This window comes from Gossypium hirsutum, chromosome A05, assembly GCF_007990345.1.
Source record: "Gossypium hirsutum isolate 1008001.06 chromosome A05, Gossypium_hirsutum_v2.1, whole genome shotgun sequence".
Lineage (NCBI taxonomy): Eukaryota > Viridiplantae > Streptophyta > Magnoliopsida > Malvales > Malvaceae > Gossypium > Gossypium hirsutum.
The window spans coordinates 6,614,444-6,630,815 of NC_053428.1; the positions used below are offsets into that span (position 1 = coordinate 6,614,444).

The window sequence follows — 16,372 nt, forward strand, 5'->3', positions numbered from 1 at the left end:
TGATGATAAATTAGAAGATAATTTTCAGGTGTATCAATCTAAATCGAGTAATAATTTCATGTTCCTTCGCCATGCAATGGGAACTATCCATTCATAATATCTACAATATATTATTCCGCATTTGGAGGTTGGATAAGTTTTTTATTCCTTTTCTTTCTTTTCTAGGTTTTTTTTTCCCTAGGGAAACTGCTAGGTTTTCTGTGCCAATTACATAATTTATATGTGACGTGTGATTGCTTTGAGTGATAACTGTTTTTCTGGTTTTATGGGCATGCTTTCATTTCGGCTTACATTCTGCTATTGCTCTTGTATTTTTAACTCCTCTTTCTTCTTCTTATAAACCCCCATTTCCGCCCTCTTTTACTTGTCTCCCTCTTTAATTTGTTTTCTTTTCTTTCTTTTGCCTTCTTTATATCTCTTTCATTTTTTCTTTTGCTCGTTTCGTTGCATATTTTTTTTACAGGTCAGTCAGTACTATTTAGTCTTAAATACATCTTTTTCTCTGCGTAATGTATTTCTTTTTATTTTTTATTTTATTTTTATGATTTCTATTGTGTATGTCTTTTCAAAGAAAATGCAATTTTCAATGAAAGCTGTATATGATAATAATTCGTATTATTTAGATTTAATATATTTGTATATTCTTGTTTTTTTTTTCTTTTGTGTGTGTGTGCATGTTTTGAATTACTTCTTATACTATGTTTATACTGTGTAATCGTGAATAATATTACTGGACGTGATATTTTGGCAATTGGTTTGATTTGACCTGAATCATTGCAGACCACGTTCTTTTTGGCGCCTTTGGTTCACAGTAACAGCTGACCTTAATCCAATCATTAGAAAGATCTTTACTTTCTAAGTCCCAATGAACCATTTTACTATATTACCAACATGAAATCTCACAGATTAAACATATTGATCTCATCAAGAAGATTAACTTGATTTTCCTCCCCTCAAACCATTTCCTTACTATTTGTTTCTTCTCAACATAACCTACATTGGCATTGTGTAAAATTAGTCTTAGATACTAAGAAGGATCTTTTTGGTTTTTAGATAGTGCAACCATGGAAAATGAAGCTTATTCGCAAGAAAAGCCTCTACCTTGTGATCTGGGGGACAAATTTTCATTTGTTCCAATTTCAACTAGTTTTTACTCTCTTTCTCTCTGTCAACATGGAACTTAAATGGGTTCTTGTTTATACTCGTATAGGGCCTTATATCGTTGTAATCTTTTCCAAGTTTTGTTCTTTACCAACTCATTGTATTCATAATATTTGGGTTCCTGATTAGGTTGTTTATTGGAGAAATGATGGCTGATAGGCACCAACATCCTTCTGTCATGCTAAAGATTGCTGGACAACTCCATCTTGGTTCCAGCCTTTCTCAAGATGTTCGATATCGGTATGGAGGATTCCAAAGGCCTGCTGTACATCAGAAGCGTTTTGCATCTGCAAGTTGCAATGCAACATTACAGCATCCCATGACACAGCTGGCATGCCACCCAGTAAGCTATAATCTCTCGTTGTTTGGATCGAGTTCATCAACTGTATGTGCCCAGGCTCCATCAGAGAAAGGCATTTCCGGTTTCGTTATCGATTTCCTCATGGGTGGAGTTTCTGCTGCTGTGTCCAAAACTGCTGCTGCTCCTATTGAACGTGTCAAGCTCTTAATCCAAAACCAGGATGAGATGATTAGAGCTGGTCGCCTCTCCGAACCTTACACTGGTATTGGTAATTGCTTTAAAAGAACAATAGCAGATGAAGGCATGATGTCTTTGTGGAGAGGAAACGCAGCTAATGTGATCCGTTATTTCCCGACTCAGGTTCTTAACGTCTTCACGGAAACCCCCTTATCTTCATTACAATTTAGAATTTAGATCTGGCTGCTCACTTACATTCTCTGAATTCTGCGTTTACAGGCCTTGAACTTTGCCTTCAAGGATTACTTTAAAAAACTGTTCAACTTTAAGAAGGACCGTGATGGCTACTGGAAGTGGTTTGCTGGGAACTTAGCATCTGGTGGTGCAGCTGGTGCCTCTTCCCTTCTCTTTGTCTATTCCCTGGATTATGCTCGGACTCGTCTGGCTAACGATGCCAAAGCCGCAAAGACAGGAGGGGAGAGGCAATTCAATGGCTTGGTTGATGTATACACCAAGACTCTCAAATCAGATGGTATTGCTGGCCTCTACAGAGGTTTCAACATTTCATGTGTTGGTATCATTGTGTACCGAGGCCTGTACTTCGGAATGTATGATTCTCTAAAGCCGGTTATCCTTGTTGGAAAGTTGCAGGTTAGTAGAATTTTATTGTCTTTCTTTTGCATCAAGCAACATTCATGCTAAAGGATTACACTCACACCTGCATTATCTTATATTTTGGATAATATCAGGATAGCTTCTTTGCTAGCTTTGCTCTTGGTTGGGTTATTACAAATGGAGCAGGTCTTGCCTCCTATCCCATCGACACTGTCCGCAGAAGAATGATGATGACATCGGGTGAAGCCGTGAAGTACAAGAGCTCGATGGATGCGTTCTCGCAAATCCTTAAGAAGGAGGGCTTTAAGTCACTGTTTAAGGGAGCTGGTGCCAACATCCTGCGTGCGGTTGCTGGTGCGGGTGTGCTTGCAGGCTATGATAAGCTCCAAATGATTGTTTTCGGAAAGAAGTATGGTTCTGGTGGGGCATAATCATATGGCAACTACAGATGGGTCATCAAATTCATTGCAATGTTATTTATTACATTCCAAATTTTGCCTTGCCTACCGCAAATATTATTTTTATTCTCATTTTGAATAACTTAGTTTAGAGAGGTTGTCTCGTCTCATAGAAGAACATTAGTCCTCTCATGGGAGGAATATTTTTACCCTGATTGCAACCGTACACTACACTACTTTTTGAAATTATGTATTGTCCTTTATATCTTAGGAAATTCCAAGGATATATACTTAATTATTACTTTGTTTTTTATCTTTTTCTTTTAATCATTACTGTATAAATAGTTATAATCACAATCAATCGTTACACATACATACATACATACATGAGACTTAATTTAATATGTAAACTAACAATCTGTATGCTCTCAAATTATAGTTGTTTTATACTTTCAAACTAATATTCATTTCAAGTTGAAAGGTAAACTTATTATTGCAGTTTCTTTTTCCATTATCTGTCTAAATTTGAAGGGCTAGCAGATTCAAGTTACTACTCTCCTTATATAATGTTCTTTAGTGTCTAAACTTTCCCAGGCTTGAAGTCTTACAAGGAATTATTTTTACATTCATTGTTTAAAAACTGTGATTAAAATTATTTGTTCCTTTGCAAAATCTTATAAGTTTTCAAAATATTTACTCTGGTAAACTGTAAATATTAATTTTATTGAAATTTAGATTTATTTAATTTTTTTAATAGTACAAAAACTAAAATGATAGAAATTAATTTTATCCGGTCACCTGCGAGGTAATTTCTCCATTTTTATACGGGTGCCACAAATGTCTTGAACTGTGACAAAAACATCGACGGCTGCATGCTATTAGGGAAGAGGCAATTGGTTGACTCCATTACAAGTTGGGTCTAACTGGATTTGACTCTAGATGTTGTGTTTCATGCAGAGTTGTTGGATTATCTATTCTTAACCAATGATCATTCTAATAATATGATGGGAAAAAGTTAGACAATTTTTCGCGGATGAGCAATGAGCAATGATAATCATACTCTTCACCGTTGTGCTTATTGGTTTCATCACTGAGCATGCATGCATTTGAAATAATTGGGGGGAAACAAGAACCAAAAACTATAATGTGGTTTTATTTTTTCAAAATTTCCATCGTAACAGTTGGACAACATGTTGGACTGGTGGCTATAAACCAAGGTTGTTGATGTTGTGTTCAAAGAAAGGGAGACAGAATCCTAGAAGAATCTTTCAGGCATGGCTCAGAGTAGCAATCAAGCTGTGCCTACATGTTGTTAAACTGTATCTATATACAGTGAAGGCAGGTGCAATGTATATGTTCATCAATATTTATGTCTAAGTTGTTTTGTATCTAAATTTGTCTTTCCGCAGTTACTACAAACCCTGCAAAAATAAGCTCTTGGTCTCTCAGTAGTACTCTTTATTCTGGTGCATGTTGGTGCAATCTTGCTGTACATATTGTTAGGACTTATCAAAATTGCCTTGCTGTATGCTTACAGCAGCTAAATTGAGTATATATCCGTCTACCATCTTCTTTATCTTGTTCGGATACTGGACACATTTTTGGACCCTATATAGGAAATGATGCACTGCAGTCGATCAATGGAATAAAGTGATGTTGGAAATGATTGAAAAGCCAAATTTCATTCCCCTGCTGACGCATAAAGTTGTTTAACATGACTAGGCCACTGGAAATGACTCAGAGTTGAGGAATGCTTACTTTTTTTGCTGCAAGAAAAATGATAGAATTGACACTAATTTTCATCTTCATGTTTATGGTCCCTTAAGAAAACTTCGAGCCTAGGCTACTAGGACTCTTCATTTCTTTCTAAAAGTATCCTTATTTGACACTCAGACTGAATGTAGATAATGTAAATGGAAGGAGATAAACGAAATTCTAGATAAAGTTAACATGTGATTGATGGGTTTGGTGTTAGACTTTAGAGATTCGGTTTCCACAAAGTGTAGAGACAAAAGGAATGTAGGAATATAATGATTCGCAGTCCTTGCTTGCACGCTAGGTTTGGTTGGGTTTTGTTTTGTTTTGTTTTGTGCTGTTGGGTTTTTCCATTCACACAGACACTCCACTCTCTGTCTGACTCATAATTCATTGTTTGCTTTCTCTGCCATCTCTCTCTCCCACATGCCTTACAGCTTTTGCTTTGTGTATCATGGAATGACAGTTATTAACATCACCCTATTGGTTTTAGTAGATTGTATAGAGTCCAACCTGCGAAAGAAGTTATTATTAGCATTATTGGACCAACAAAATTATTGGGATGCAGGCAGCCTGCACCACACAACTTTTTTTCTCCCTTCTCTGGGTCTGCCTGCTTTATCATATGAATGAAGAACCCATGTTCCATTTGTTTCAACAGAATGGGGAAAGCTAACCACTTGTGTACATATATTTCTGAAGATGAGTAATAAATTTCTTTTCATGGAATGAATTAACCAGGTTAAAAGGTCACGTTAGTTCATCTAACACCATTTAGCACGATTTCTTAGTTAGGTAATCAAACTCAACTTCTCCTTTTGTTTCATGTTTATTCCAAACTACCCGAATCTATAAATGGTAATGTCAAATATTTTATGTCGGGTAATAGAAATTTTAAGAACAAAGGAGGCAAGCCCCCCTGTTTGTCTCCAAAGATAAAGGATGAAAAACTTGTTAATTATAATTAATTTAGAATTCACAAGTTTTCTACCTTTCTCCATTGGGATACCAAATAAAGTCTTAAAAAGTATGAAACCAGTCATTTATGAGCCAAGTATTTAACGTTTAACTACATTACTTTCCCTAGTGCAGAAAACAGAACACCCATAAGTTTCAAACTGGACTTTAGGGTATATCTTAAGCTACCCAAACTATCTCAATTTCATATTTTTACTCTTTCTTTATTAATACATTACTTTCATTAAAAAGTCTTTTTTTTCTCTCTCTCTCTCTCAACATTTTAGTAAGAAATGTCTAGAAATTAATTAAAGGACATAAAGATGGAAAAAGAAAATAGAACTATATATGGTGAAGGGTTGAGTAAATGATAAAAATCATCCGTAAAAAAGCAAAAGAGAATCCTTATCTTTTGCAGCACATGGTAGGGAAGCTAATAATAATAATAATAATAATAATAATAACAATAATTAATTAATTAATCTCCAGTCCCTGCATTGCATGTCCTAGGAATAATTTTGATTGCTGAAATCTTGATTCACAAGTTTGGTTTGAATTCTTTTGTTTTGCTTGCAATTGCCGGCCAACAACAATGTAGGTCCCTGCCATTGAAGTAAATTCCAAAAAGTCTTGATTCATTTTATGTTGTTTTTAAAATAATTAAAAAAAATAACTGTTTTTGGTTATATTATTTGGTTATATTTATGAAAACATATTATATTCTAATTCACTTCCTTTTGTATGGGTAACAATGTTAATATCAACTAAGTTAAGTCTTAGTCGACATCGATTTTTAATGTTTTATTTTTATTTTCTATAACAATTTTCATTTATAATAATAATAACCATAAAATTTAATATATACTATTTACTTAATTAGTTTTCTACAACAATTTTTTGTCTCAAATTTTAGTAAAATTAATTCCGTTGCTAATAGAAATAAAATAAAAATACTAATTAAGATGTTATATAAATAAAATGTTTAAAATTTATATATAAATATATTGATAATATTTTATTAAATAAAATTATATATGTTAATTCTATTAAAGATATTATCTATATATCTCACTGTTTAATATTATTGATATATTATAATTTTTAAATTTGAAATTTAAAGAAATTCAAATAAGATCGGAATTTCAAATATCATTATAGGTGTTTCAAATATTGTTATAGATATATAATAACTATTTCTCTATAATATTTACAGTTTTGACGGACAAATGATACTATTATATCACCATTGACGTGGAAATTTACTGCAAGTCATCTATTCTGGGGTACAATTACTTTTTTATTTTTTTCTTGTCATCAAAAGCAAGCTGTTTAAAGAAAAGGATTAAAAGGTAAAACATGTGTTGTGAAATCCGTGAATACAAAAAAGTTTTTGTGGGATCTATTTTGTAATTTGCAGTGTAATAAATATTGGGATTTGCTTCCACGTATTTATATAACATTAGGTTTCTGTGTTAATAACAGCATTTTTTTGTTTTGTTTTGTTTCAACATGCCAATTGTGACGGATCATTAAGTCTGTATTTATTAGCAAAGAAGTGAGTTCTTTTAATTATCAATATAATTATGACTTAAAAAACATGTTAACTGCGATCGTGTATGCATGTTGGACTTTGGTTATTCCTTCAATTTGATTCATTAATTATTTTTTATTCCATTAGTATAACAGACTTTCCTAACTAAACTTTGATAAAGGGTTTGAAAAAATTCAAAGGTTGATGGAAGAGCTGACTGGTGAACAAATCTGTTGCCAGTTGTGCCTACTCACCATCCCTAACGATTATTTTTATTTTAGGAAAATGTTAACCAGTGATTAGAGATTTGTTAAGATGATATTTAAAGGATTATAAATGTAAATTAATGATTTCCCCGTAACTCAAATGTTTAATTTTTTGTATAAAAGATGTTTAAAGTAAAAATGGAAGATGTCTGCTCCATATAATCTACAAAAAGCGAATTATTTATTTTTGAAACTTTTTTAACCAGCTTCAACTATATTTTCGTTCGGTTGACCTTCTTACATTTTCCTAATTGATCAGCTGCAGCCGCAGCTGCGGTTGGTTTCTTAGCATTTTCAAGAGGTTTCCCTTCTGTTAGAGAGTGCCCATTCTCCTCTAGTTGACCAACTTTATCAAACAAATTACACTAAAATAAAATATACTATATTTGTGTTTTTATTTGGTCGAAGTGAAATAGTGAATTTTATGTATAGAGCAACACCATGATAAAGTTTTGGCAACTTTGGGTATATTAGTTATTCAACTATCTTAAAATATCATATAATCAATCTAGAAAGTTACATTACTAACACTACAAAGAGATAAAATATGAACTTATGATGTGAGGCCTCTATTATCTCCTATATAGTACCTTCTTCCCCAATCAACAGTACTCTTAACTTTTTTAACTCTCTTCATCCTCACTGAGAACAGTGACTCTTTGCCTTAATTTAGGGTAAATCATCCTATATTCTTACTTGTTGATTCTACTGTTAACAATTTTTTTTTAAAAATTTCATATTTTTAAATTAACAAAAAATAAATATTATTTTTAAAAAAATCAACAACCTTAAAATAATCTCTAATTTTTAAGTATTTTTAACATTTGGTTTTATATCTCAATTAGAGTGTTGATGATTTCGAATAGTGTAACTCTGGATATTTGATAAAGAAAAACTTTGGACATTTTTAGATATTTGATCCGCATTTTTCGATTAAAATATTGCATACTTTATTATTTGTAGAAATTTAGAACACATGTAGATATTAATGGTCCTATATTTATTATCAAATTCGTTTTAATTTTTTAGTGGATGCAAATATTAGAATCCATAATTCAAAAATGATTTATTTTTGGAGATAAAATCAATAATCTAAATCTAAATTCATTTTCTGTTTTACTTATTAAATTCGAATTAATTGAATATTTGTTGGATAATATTATTTAATTTAAATTTGAAGTCAAATAACAATTCTCAAAATTTAAAATGATTATATGAATTTATTTATTTTTTTATATTTATGTGAATTTAATTTTCTTTATAGTAAATGTGGGTAATGTGAATTTAAATTTAAAGATTAGAAAAAGGGTAGAGGGGATATTAAAATAGTACAGTCTCATCTGATACCGCCAGACATGCTATCATTTCCCATCTAAGTTTAACGGAGTTTGCGTGTTGTTGAAACTACTGCATAAAGGCGCCCTCCCTTACAATTATAAATGAAGCCACATACTACTGTTATTAATGAAAAAAGAACAAAAAAAAAAAAAGAGACATAAGACACAAAGAGAGGGAAGGGGGGAGAGAGAGGGAGTGTGTGTTGTTTGCTAAGCGGAGCTTAAATAAAAGCGATGAATGTCGGCTGCCTAGTTCTTTAATCTCTCCTCTTTATTTCTCAAAGGATCTCTTCTTTTAAAGATTTATTTATTCCATTTCTATATATATCAGTCTATTTCTAATTCTATCCTTATCCCTCTCTGGATCCATTCAGTCCATTTCTATCTCTGTCGCGAGAAGATCTCGCATTTCCTTAGCTGGAGATCCTATAATCATAGAATGAGATAGTTCGCTTTAAGTCTAGCTCTCATTTTCTTGTTTGGTTGCCCAGAAAGTTCAGTTCAGCATCAAAGCAACCGGAAAAGTAAGCTTTCTCAGTAGAAGATTTAATCATTTATCAGCTCTGACTAAGCTTAACTGTAATTTCATTCTCTTTCTTCCTCATTTTCTTGCTTTTTTCTCGGTTACCAAATGGAAACTTGATCATTTTGTTTTAAACATTTGTCATGTACTTGAATATTTGCTAATACGTTCCACGTTTTCTTGCAGTAACTGAATCTCATTGTTTCAATTAACTTGTTTTTCTAGACTCTTTATTTATTTTGATAATTTCTTCTGGAGATTCTTAAATTTTCTATGTAATTTACTCTTTACTCTTGTTTATGATTATATTCTTATGCGATTCTTCCTTTAACACTAGAATACCGAAATGCACTAGCAAATTGGTGAAAATTTTTTGGAGATCAGGTTTTTTTTATTTAGATTACTTTATTATCATTGTCTGTTTCTATTACTAATTACAATTTTTAATTGTCTAAATTTATGTACGTAGATTTATTGAATTTTGGAGGATGAGTTGGGATCCACATATGGAGGTTCAATACATAAACAGTAACTACCCTTATAATAGTGCTGGCAGCTTTATCGAATATTTTGAAGGTCTTACTTATCAACATGTCAATTTTATTTTCGACGGTGCTTCTCATGTCCAGGTACCGTTCATTATCAATAATTTTATGTTTGTTTTTCAAAACATAACAATTTTGTTTTTGGATGTACTCAAGTGATTACTTTAATGTCTTTGTGTTTTCAAGCATAATCAGATGAAAAATAGGCTGACTTTTTGGATGAGTTGATTGTAATTGATCCATTGATTAGATTATTGCAAATGAATTGTTGCTATTGGTCACAGCCAAAAATTGAACTTCTGTCTGCAGGAGAGTGTGTACCCATCCATGACTTCAAGCTTTTACAAGTTTGGCCCATCTGATTCTGGCAGTATTTCATATTATGATCATCGTAATGATCATAGTTACGAGGTGAATAACCATGACCTGTGCATTGATGAATATAGAAGGGCATCAGAGAGTTCCTTGTCAGGGAGTAATGGACAGACTGCAGCAATGAATGTGGAATGGGAAAGAAACGCACATGCAACTTCACTTGAAAACTCGGTAGATTGTAAGTTTCTCAATTCTGTGTTTAAGGGAATGTTTATTTTTGGTACAAGTTTAAGGGTATGTAACATAATGCTAAAATGGTTTATAATGATGCCTATAAGGTAACATGTATTTTTTTGAATTATGCTGAGAATTTATGTGCATGGCAAGATTTCACTTGCTTTCCTTCTCAAGATTGCTTTTTTCTAATCAGTGTTGTGTAATGTGATGAAATATTTTTTTCCCCAGGTTTTTGAGCTTCTATGGTGAATTGGTCATTAATTAATTATCAAATTGTTTGCAACTTCGTGCTTTCTCTAAATTTTATGAATGGATTAGATGCTGTGTTTTCTATCAATCTAGTCTTGGCTCCCAGAATATTACCCAGCATCTCTGTTTTGATGGATTTTAAACTTTAGATCTTACTTGATTGAAGAGAAATTAAGGATTCAGCGAGCTTTATGATTAAGTTGTGTTTATATCCCGTTTGGTCCCCAAATAAAAGGCCCAGTTTAGCAGCTACAAGATTTTCAAAGCTATCCTAAGAATCTTTTGTCTTGATGATAGTTTTTTGGCTTTTTTCCAAGATTGACTTACTAGACGTGTTTGTCTTTCTTCCTTTCTTTTTTATCATGAAGTAAAATGCAGTCTCTTTATCTGTATGAGTGTTTCTGATCATAAAGTTACGACCAAAACTGGTAATACAATGATAACTGAGACTTTTTAATTGCAGTACGAGTAGACTGGTTTTCTGGTTTCTCCACCTCCTGCAAAATGATTCTTCGGGATCCTTTTTTCTTATTTTTTTCCTACCTGGAGGATTTTTTCAGTTCAGCTTCTACATTTGCTTGTGCTTATTCCTTCTAAGTCTTCTTGGTGCGAGCTACTTAAATGCCAATACCACCACTAGAACACCGTTGCTGTTGAGATCATAACACCTGCAGCACTGGGAAACCACCACTAAGAGTAGACCTAGCCCTCTGTGTATCATTGTTGTGTCAGTGTATTGTCAAATCTCATAGTTGTGATTCTAAAGCAGTGTATATTCTGATATGTTAATAATTTGTATTCTATAGATTTTGACATGCTCATGAGTTCGTGTTATTTTTTTCATATTCAGTTCTATGTTGTGTTTTAGTTTGTTTTTCTCTGTCATGCAATCATATTGTGTCCATGGTTGCCATGTCTAACTAAGAACTAGGTCCACTGCCAGTCAAGTGGTTAAGGTTTCATGTATTCTCAAGCAAATTCCTTGCCTTCATTCCCAACCAAGAGATAATTACTTTGCCCCATATTGCAGCACTGATCTTGACTTGGGTCTGATGTAGAAAAATTGAGTTGATTGGCTTGAAGTTCTCAAGCTTCATCCATTTGGAATTTTAGCTCGTTTGCTAAATATTGCACCTTGAATTTTGAGCTTTTGTTGCAAACTGTGTGCAAATACCTCTAACTCTAAGTTTGGAATGGCATGGCTCTTGTGCTAGCCTAGCTAACTTGTCGCATCAGTAGAAACAACTACTTATGAGTATGCTTTCCCACTGATATGTGCAGAGTTGTTTAAGAAAATTGATTGACTAGTATAAAAGTTGTGTGGCTTACCTGAACTATGAGAAGCCTTGTTAACTTACACATTCTAATTATGTAAATGAATCACTAATTCTCACTATCATTTGGTTGGTGGCACCTTATTCTTATAACGATAGCTATCTATGTTTTTTTGAAAAAGTTTCCTGATTCCAATGCTTTCTTTCACTTTTAGGTCCACGGAGACAACATAATGCTCATGATTACCAGGTCTCTCTCTCTCACTGTTATTTTCTTTGTTGAATAGATGTGTGCAACTCGTTTCCCTTAGTATGAATTTTCATACCTATATATCTTAGTAGATTATTTGGATTAGCATTTAATATTAGTGACTTCAATCATCTCAGTTATGAAGCTGTATGTATGTCTAAATGTGTCTCTATGCTTTTCCAAGAATAAATACTGAGTTCTAGAGCTTAAATCCTACCATTTTTTCAGTTTCGTGATTCACAAAAGTTAAATGTTGCAAAATGTTGTTAAAATATGCAGGTTATTTGGCAAGATTGTGTTGATCCTGACAACATGACATATGAGGTTAGAAGAAATTTTCTATTTTTTATCTTTTTCTAGTTTAATTAGGTGTATTATTTCTCTACTTTTCTCAGTAGGCTTTTAATTAACTCTTTATTTGTTGCACTTTTGAGTTTGAGTAAAAGAGAAAAACACAATGCAGTGCATTTGCAGATTAAACCTTGTTTTCAGGACCTATGTAAAAGTAGGAGGTTAGGTCTGAAAGAATTACGTCTTCAGGTTGGGAAATGAAATGTTGTATTTGGCTGCTATGTCGTTGAGACAGCTGTAAAACAAAATGGATTCAGAGGTCATTCTCCTGTTTTAGTTGTTTGGGTTGGTGGTCTCATGAAAGGTGACAAATGTTTTGGGGTTGAGAACATTGAGGCCTCAGGGAGAGGGGGAGGGTGCTAGCATATTTACAAAAATGTTTTTAAAAATAAGAGGAAATAGACGTATGAATGAAGTTTGTGAGTGGCTGCCACCAGCTCCACATAAAAGGGAAGAAAAAAAAGAGAGGAGAGAAAACAGGAAGGGCTGTTGTTGGCTCTTCCCTGCCAAGAATGAATAAGTGAGGTGCAGAAGCTTTTAGAGAGAGACAGAGATGGAGCATTTATTTAGAAAGTACCGGTGCTCTGCTCTTAGTAGAGTACTGGTAACCTACATTAGTGAAGGAAAAACTTAGCTAGTATATGTTTATTGTTATAGGTGAAAATTAGCCCCCAAAAAAGTACTAGAATCACTTAGCGTACTTTTAGTTCAATGAATTCTGTGTGAAGTTGGAATACGGTTTGCTTACTCAATTTTTTAAAAAATTATTTCATGGACAATATTTTCCCTAGTTATCCCACTGTGCTTCTGAGTAAAGAGTTTTATTCTCCTGAAAGGGCATAATTCTGATATTTAGAATTCCAATATTCTGGCATTATTTCAAAGTGCAATTAGAGTTACTGCAGTAATCATGCAAGTTTTATGTCTTTTAGGAAGAGAGTAATGGTCCCGTGACAAGTTTTTAGAGCCAAACCTTTACTTCCTAGTTTCATGTTTAGCACCCCAGCAGGTGGGTAGGCAGGGTGGACCAACCGTCCCATGACTCATGTTGCTTGTTTATAGACAACTAAGGAAGCTGTCTGGATGATGGAACTGGCTTATGACTCAGTAGTCTTGCTAGGGCCCAAGCATTATTTGGTCAAAACCTAATACGGAACAACTAATTTGGTTTATATTGGTTTGGTTTAGTTTGAAAAGTTAAAAACCAAACCACAATTTTGGTTTGAGACCAAACCAAACCACAATTTTGGTTTTACTGTTGTTTCCTATTATTTAAAACCAATCCAAACCAAAATGTCTATTTGAAATAATAAATATAATGATATTATATAGTTTTTTATGTTCTATTTATATATCTTTTTTTGTTATTAATAATTTTATCTTATAACATATAAGCTCTCTTTAATTTAGGGTTTTCCTATATGCTGACACTCAAACTCTTTTGACATTTTTTCAAACCAGTATTCTCCAAGCTTCACCATTGGTTCATGCTTGTTCATGAGTAATTGAGTATATAAACTTTCTTTAATTTACACTTTTTGGTTCAAGGCTAATTTTCGTTGTATATAAACATTATTTATATCTGCTTTATTTTATATACTGGTCCTGTTCCATGGTCATCCTCTTTATTCATTATAGGTTCCTTACAATCTCATTTAAGTATTTTGATCTGCTTGTTTGATTTTTGTTATAATTTAGATTGATTTGAATTCAAAATTTCAGAAACCAAAATATTTTGGTTTGATGTGATTATTCCTTAAAACCAATCCAAACCAGTCCATACTCATCCTTAGACTTAGCTGAAATCGTTGCTTAATTTTAATAGGTTAAAACACAATAATTTAGCTTTTGTGAATTGTTTCTTTATTTTTTTTATTAATCATTCATGATTACATTTATCTCTTTAGGAATTACTTGAGTTAGGGGAGAGTGTTGGAACACAAAGTCGGGGTCTCACCCAAGAACTTATTTCATTGCTACCTGTTTCAAAATACAAGTGCAGCTTATTCTCAAGGAAGAAATCAAGGAAAGAGAGGTACTGCTTATGCTTCATCTTTGCCTCGTTAAAATGTGATTTGCTTTTATCAGCTGCTGCTTTTGGTCTTCCACAGATTTTAAATTGAAATACTCAACAACCCTAGTTCATCTTGGCATAAGTTTTACTGGTTTGCAAGGTTATGTTTGCATTTATTATAAATATGTATCCAGGTTAAATTTATGTTTGGTTTCCACGTTCCATGCCCGAGTCCTCAGCTTTTTTTTCCTTTGGTGTTATAACTGTTGTTGGTTCTTGTAAAAGGCTCATATTGAACCTATACCAATTAGGATACTAGCAGTGATGAGCAGACTTCAGTAGGGGGATTTGATGTTTGAGTTGCCTTTTCTTCAAGGCACCCTCAGATGCCATTGTATAGCAACGTAGTAACATAAGAATGTCTAGGTAGGTTAACAAACTAATTATAACCTACTGGCCTTTGGGATTTTATGTCTCAAGTAAAATCTTTCGACTTTCTTCTTCTTAATGGAAAAATCTATTTACTTGATAGGATTTTGATAAACTGAAATCTGTTATATATTGAAATTGTGATGGGCACACAGATACACAAGTAGATGAATGGTTGGGCATTTCGATGCAGTAATAATATTTTATCAAACCCTCTTAGGATAACCTAGTAAAAGTTTCTGGCAGGTCAGTTTAAACTTTAAAGGAAAGATTGTCTTTGCCTCTTGGATCGATTAGCAGTTCAATGATAGAGTAGGAACATCGATCATGTACATAAATGTTTTCATAATTTTCAAAATCAATGCCAGGGTTTTTTTATTTTTATAATGGCTTGGTCTAATTAGTTGTGTGAATAATATGCATGCCCCGGACATTCTCCATATACCATTGAGATTTGCAGCTTGTTTTAATATGGATTACCACTCCCCTCATTTGGTCTCTTCTCTTTCTGTCGGTCAATATGGTGAATCTTATCATTATTATTTTTTGGACCAGATGTGTAATTTGCCAGATGGAATATAAAAGAGGTGAGAGACAGATTACCCTACCTTGCAAGCATGTCTACCATGCTGGGTGTGGCACCAGATGGCTTAGCATCAATAAGGTAACGTACTCCCCCCCCCCTTTTCATGATTGAAATCATAAAACATTCCCCTCCCCCCTCGACAAAAAAATAAAAAAATAAAGCGTTAAGAACATGGATCTTTATTCCATTTATTTAGGCAGCATTTTTGGAAGCTGCTAATTGAAGCTTTATTTCTCCAGGCTTGCCCTATATGTTATACGGAGGTGTTTGGCAATGGATCAAAACATTAAGGGGCAATGGATCAAAACATTAAGGGACAATGACGATGAACATAAAGAAAATATTCGTATGCTATAAATATTTTTGGGTTGGATTTGGGTATATCCCCCTAATACGAAGATGTTCTATTTCGACCTTTTACGTTGTTTAACAGAAGAATAGTTGATTTTGACTTTTGCAATAATTGAAAGGGAGTATGGATATGGTAGAATATGGATGTGTTAACTAGAAAAAGCGGGGGTTGTATAAAGTCTTCGATAATGTTTGTCGTATTCAAATTATTGTCCATTTCCTATGCATTTTCCTCATTATCGCACACTTCTGAGAATGTGATTAATCTCAAATAGCAAAGAAGTTTTAGGGAGCTCTCAGCGGCAGGGAGAATAACCCTTGCTGAATGACTACTGAAGTTCGAATTTCTTTCTTTAACTTTGGGGCTTCTGGTGTGGGATATATGGGAGAAGGTGGAGTACAATTTGTTAGTAACGTTGGGCTACTTTTTTTCTTTTTAAGGATATTAGTATAATTATAATTATAAAATTAAAGCTTCAATAATCACTCTTCTTGTTGATCAGTTCCAAGAATAAATTAATCACAGTATTTAGGGAACGAGAATGTGATGCCTAAATTAGCAATTTCGTGGAATCCCACATCTCTCTTTTTTTTTTTTTTTGTTCGAAGGATAATACATGGAATCTCACATCTGAAATTGTTAATTATTGGCATTCACATGAAAACGAACCCAACACATTTGAAAAGAAAAGAAGAACAAAAAAAATATTAAAATTCCCACAAAAAGGATAGGGCGACTGTTTTATTTGA

The 16,372-nt window shown here is 33.2% G+C and overlaps 2 protein-coding genes across 3 annotated transcripts; both read left to right on the plus strand.

Moving 5' to 3' along the window:
• The first annotated feature begins 56 nt into the window (after nucleotides 1–56).
• Nucleotides 57–2,965, plus strand: LOC121229264 (ADP,ATP carrier protein 1, mitochondrial). Of its 2 annotated transcripts, none has more exons than XM_041113055.1 (4): nucleotides 57–127; nucleotides 1,291–1,822; nucleotides 1,919–2,290; nucleotides 2,389–2,965. In XM_041113055.1, the coding sequence occupies exons 1-4, from the start codon at nucleotides 72–74 to the stop codon at nucleotides 2,683–2,685; spliced, it is 1,257 nt and encodes a 418-aa protein (XP_040968989.1). In that variant the 5' UTR covers nucleotides 57–71; the 3' UTR covers nucleotides 2,686–2,965. The 2 variants fall into 2 exon arrangements, with proteins under 2 accessions (XP_040968989.1, XP_040968991.1); XM_041113057.1 differs by lacking the exon at nucleotides 57–127 and adding an exon at nucleotides 272–463.
• Nucleotides 2,966–8,615: 5,650 nt separating this feature from the next.
• Nucleotides 8,616–15,845, plus strand: LOC121229265 (E3 ubiquitin-protein ligase BIG BROTHER). Its single transcript, XM_041113058.1, has 8 exons — nucleotides 8,616–9,022; nucleotides 9,491–9,650; nucleotides 9,876–10,119; nucleotides 11,857–11,891; nucleotides 12,171–12,215; nucleotides 14,150–14,277; nucleotides 15,241–15,349; nucleotides 15,511–15,845. Exons 2-8 carry the CDS (start codon nucleotides 9,510–9,512, stop codon nucleotides 15,559–15,561), a joined length of 753 nt encoding a protein of 250 aa, XP_040968992.1. The 5' UTR covers nucleotides 8,616–9,022; nucleotides 9,491–9,509; the 3' UTR covers nucleotides 15,562–15,845.
• The last annotated feature ends 527 nt before the right edge of the window (nucleotides 15,846–16,372 follow it).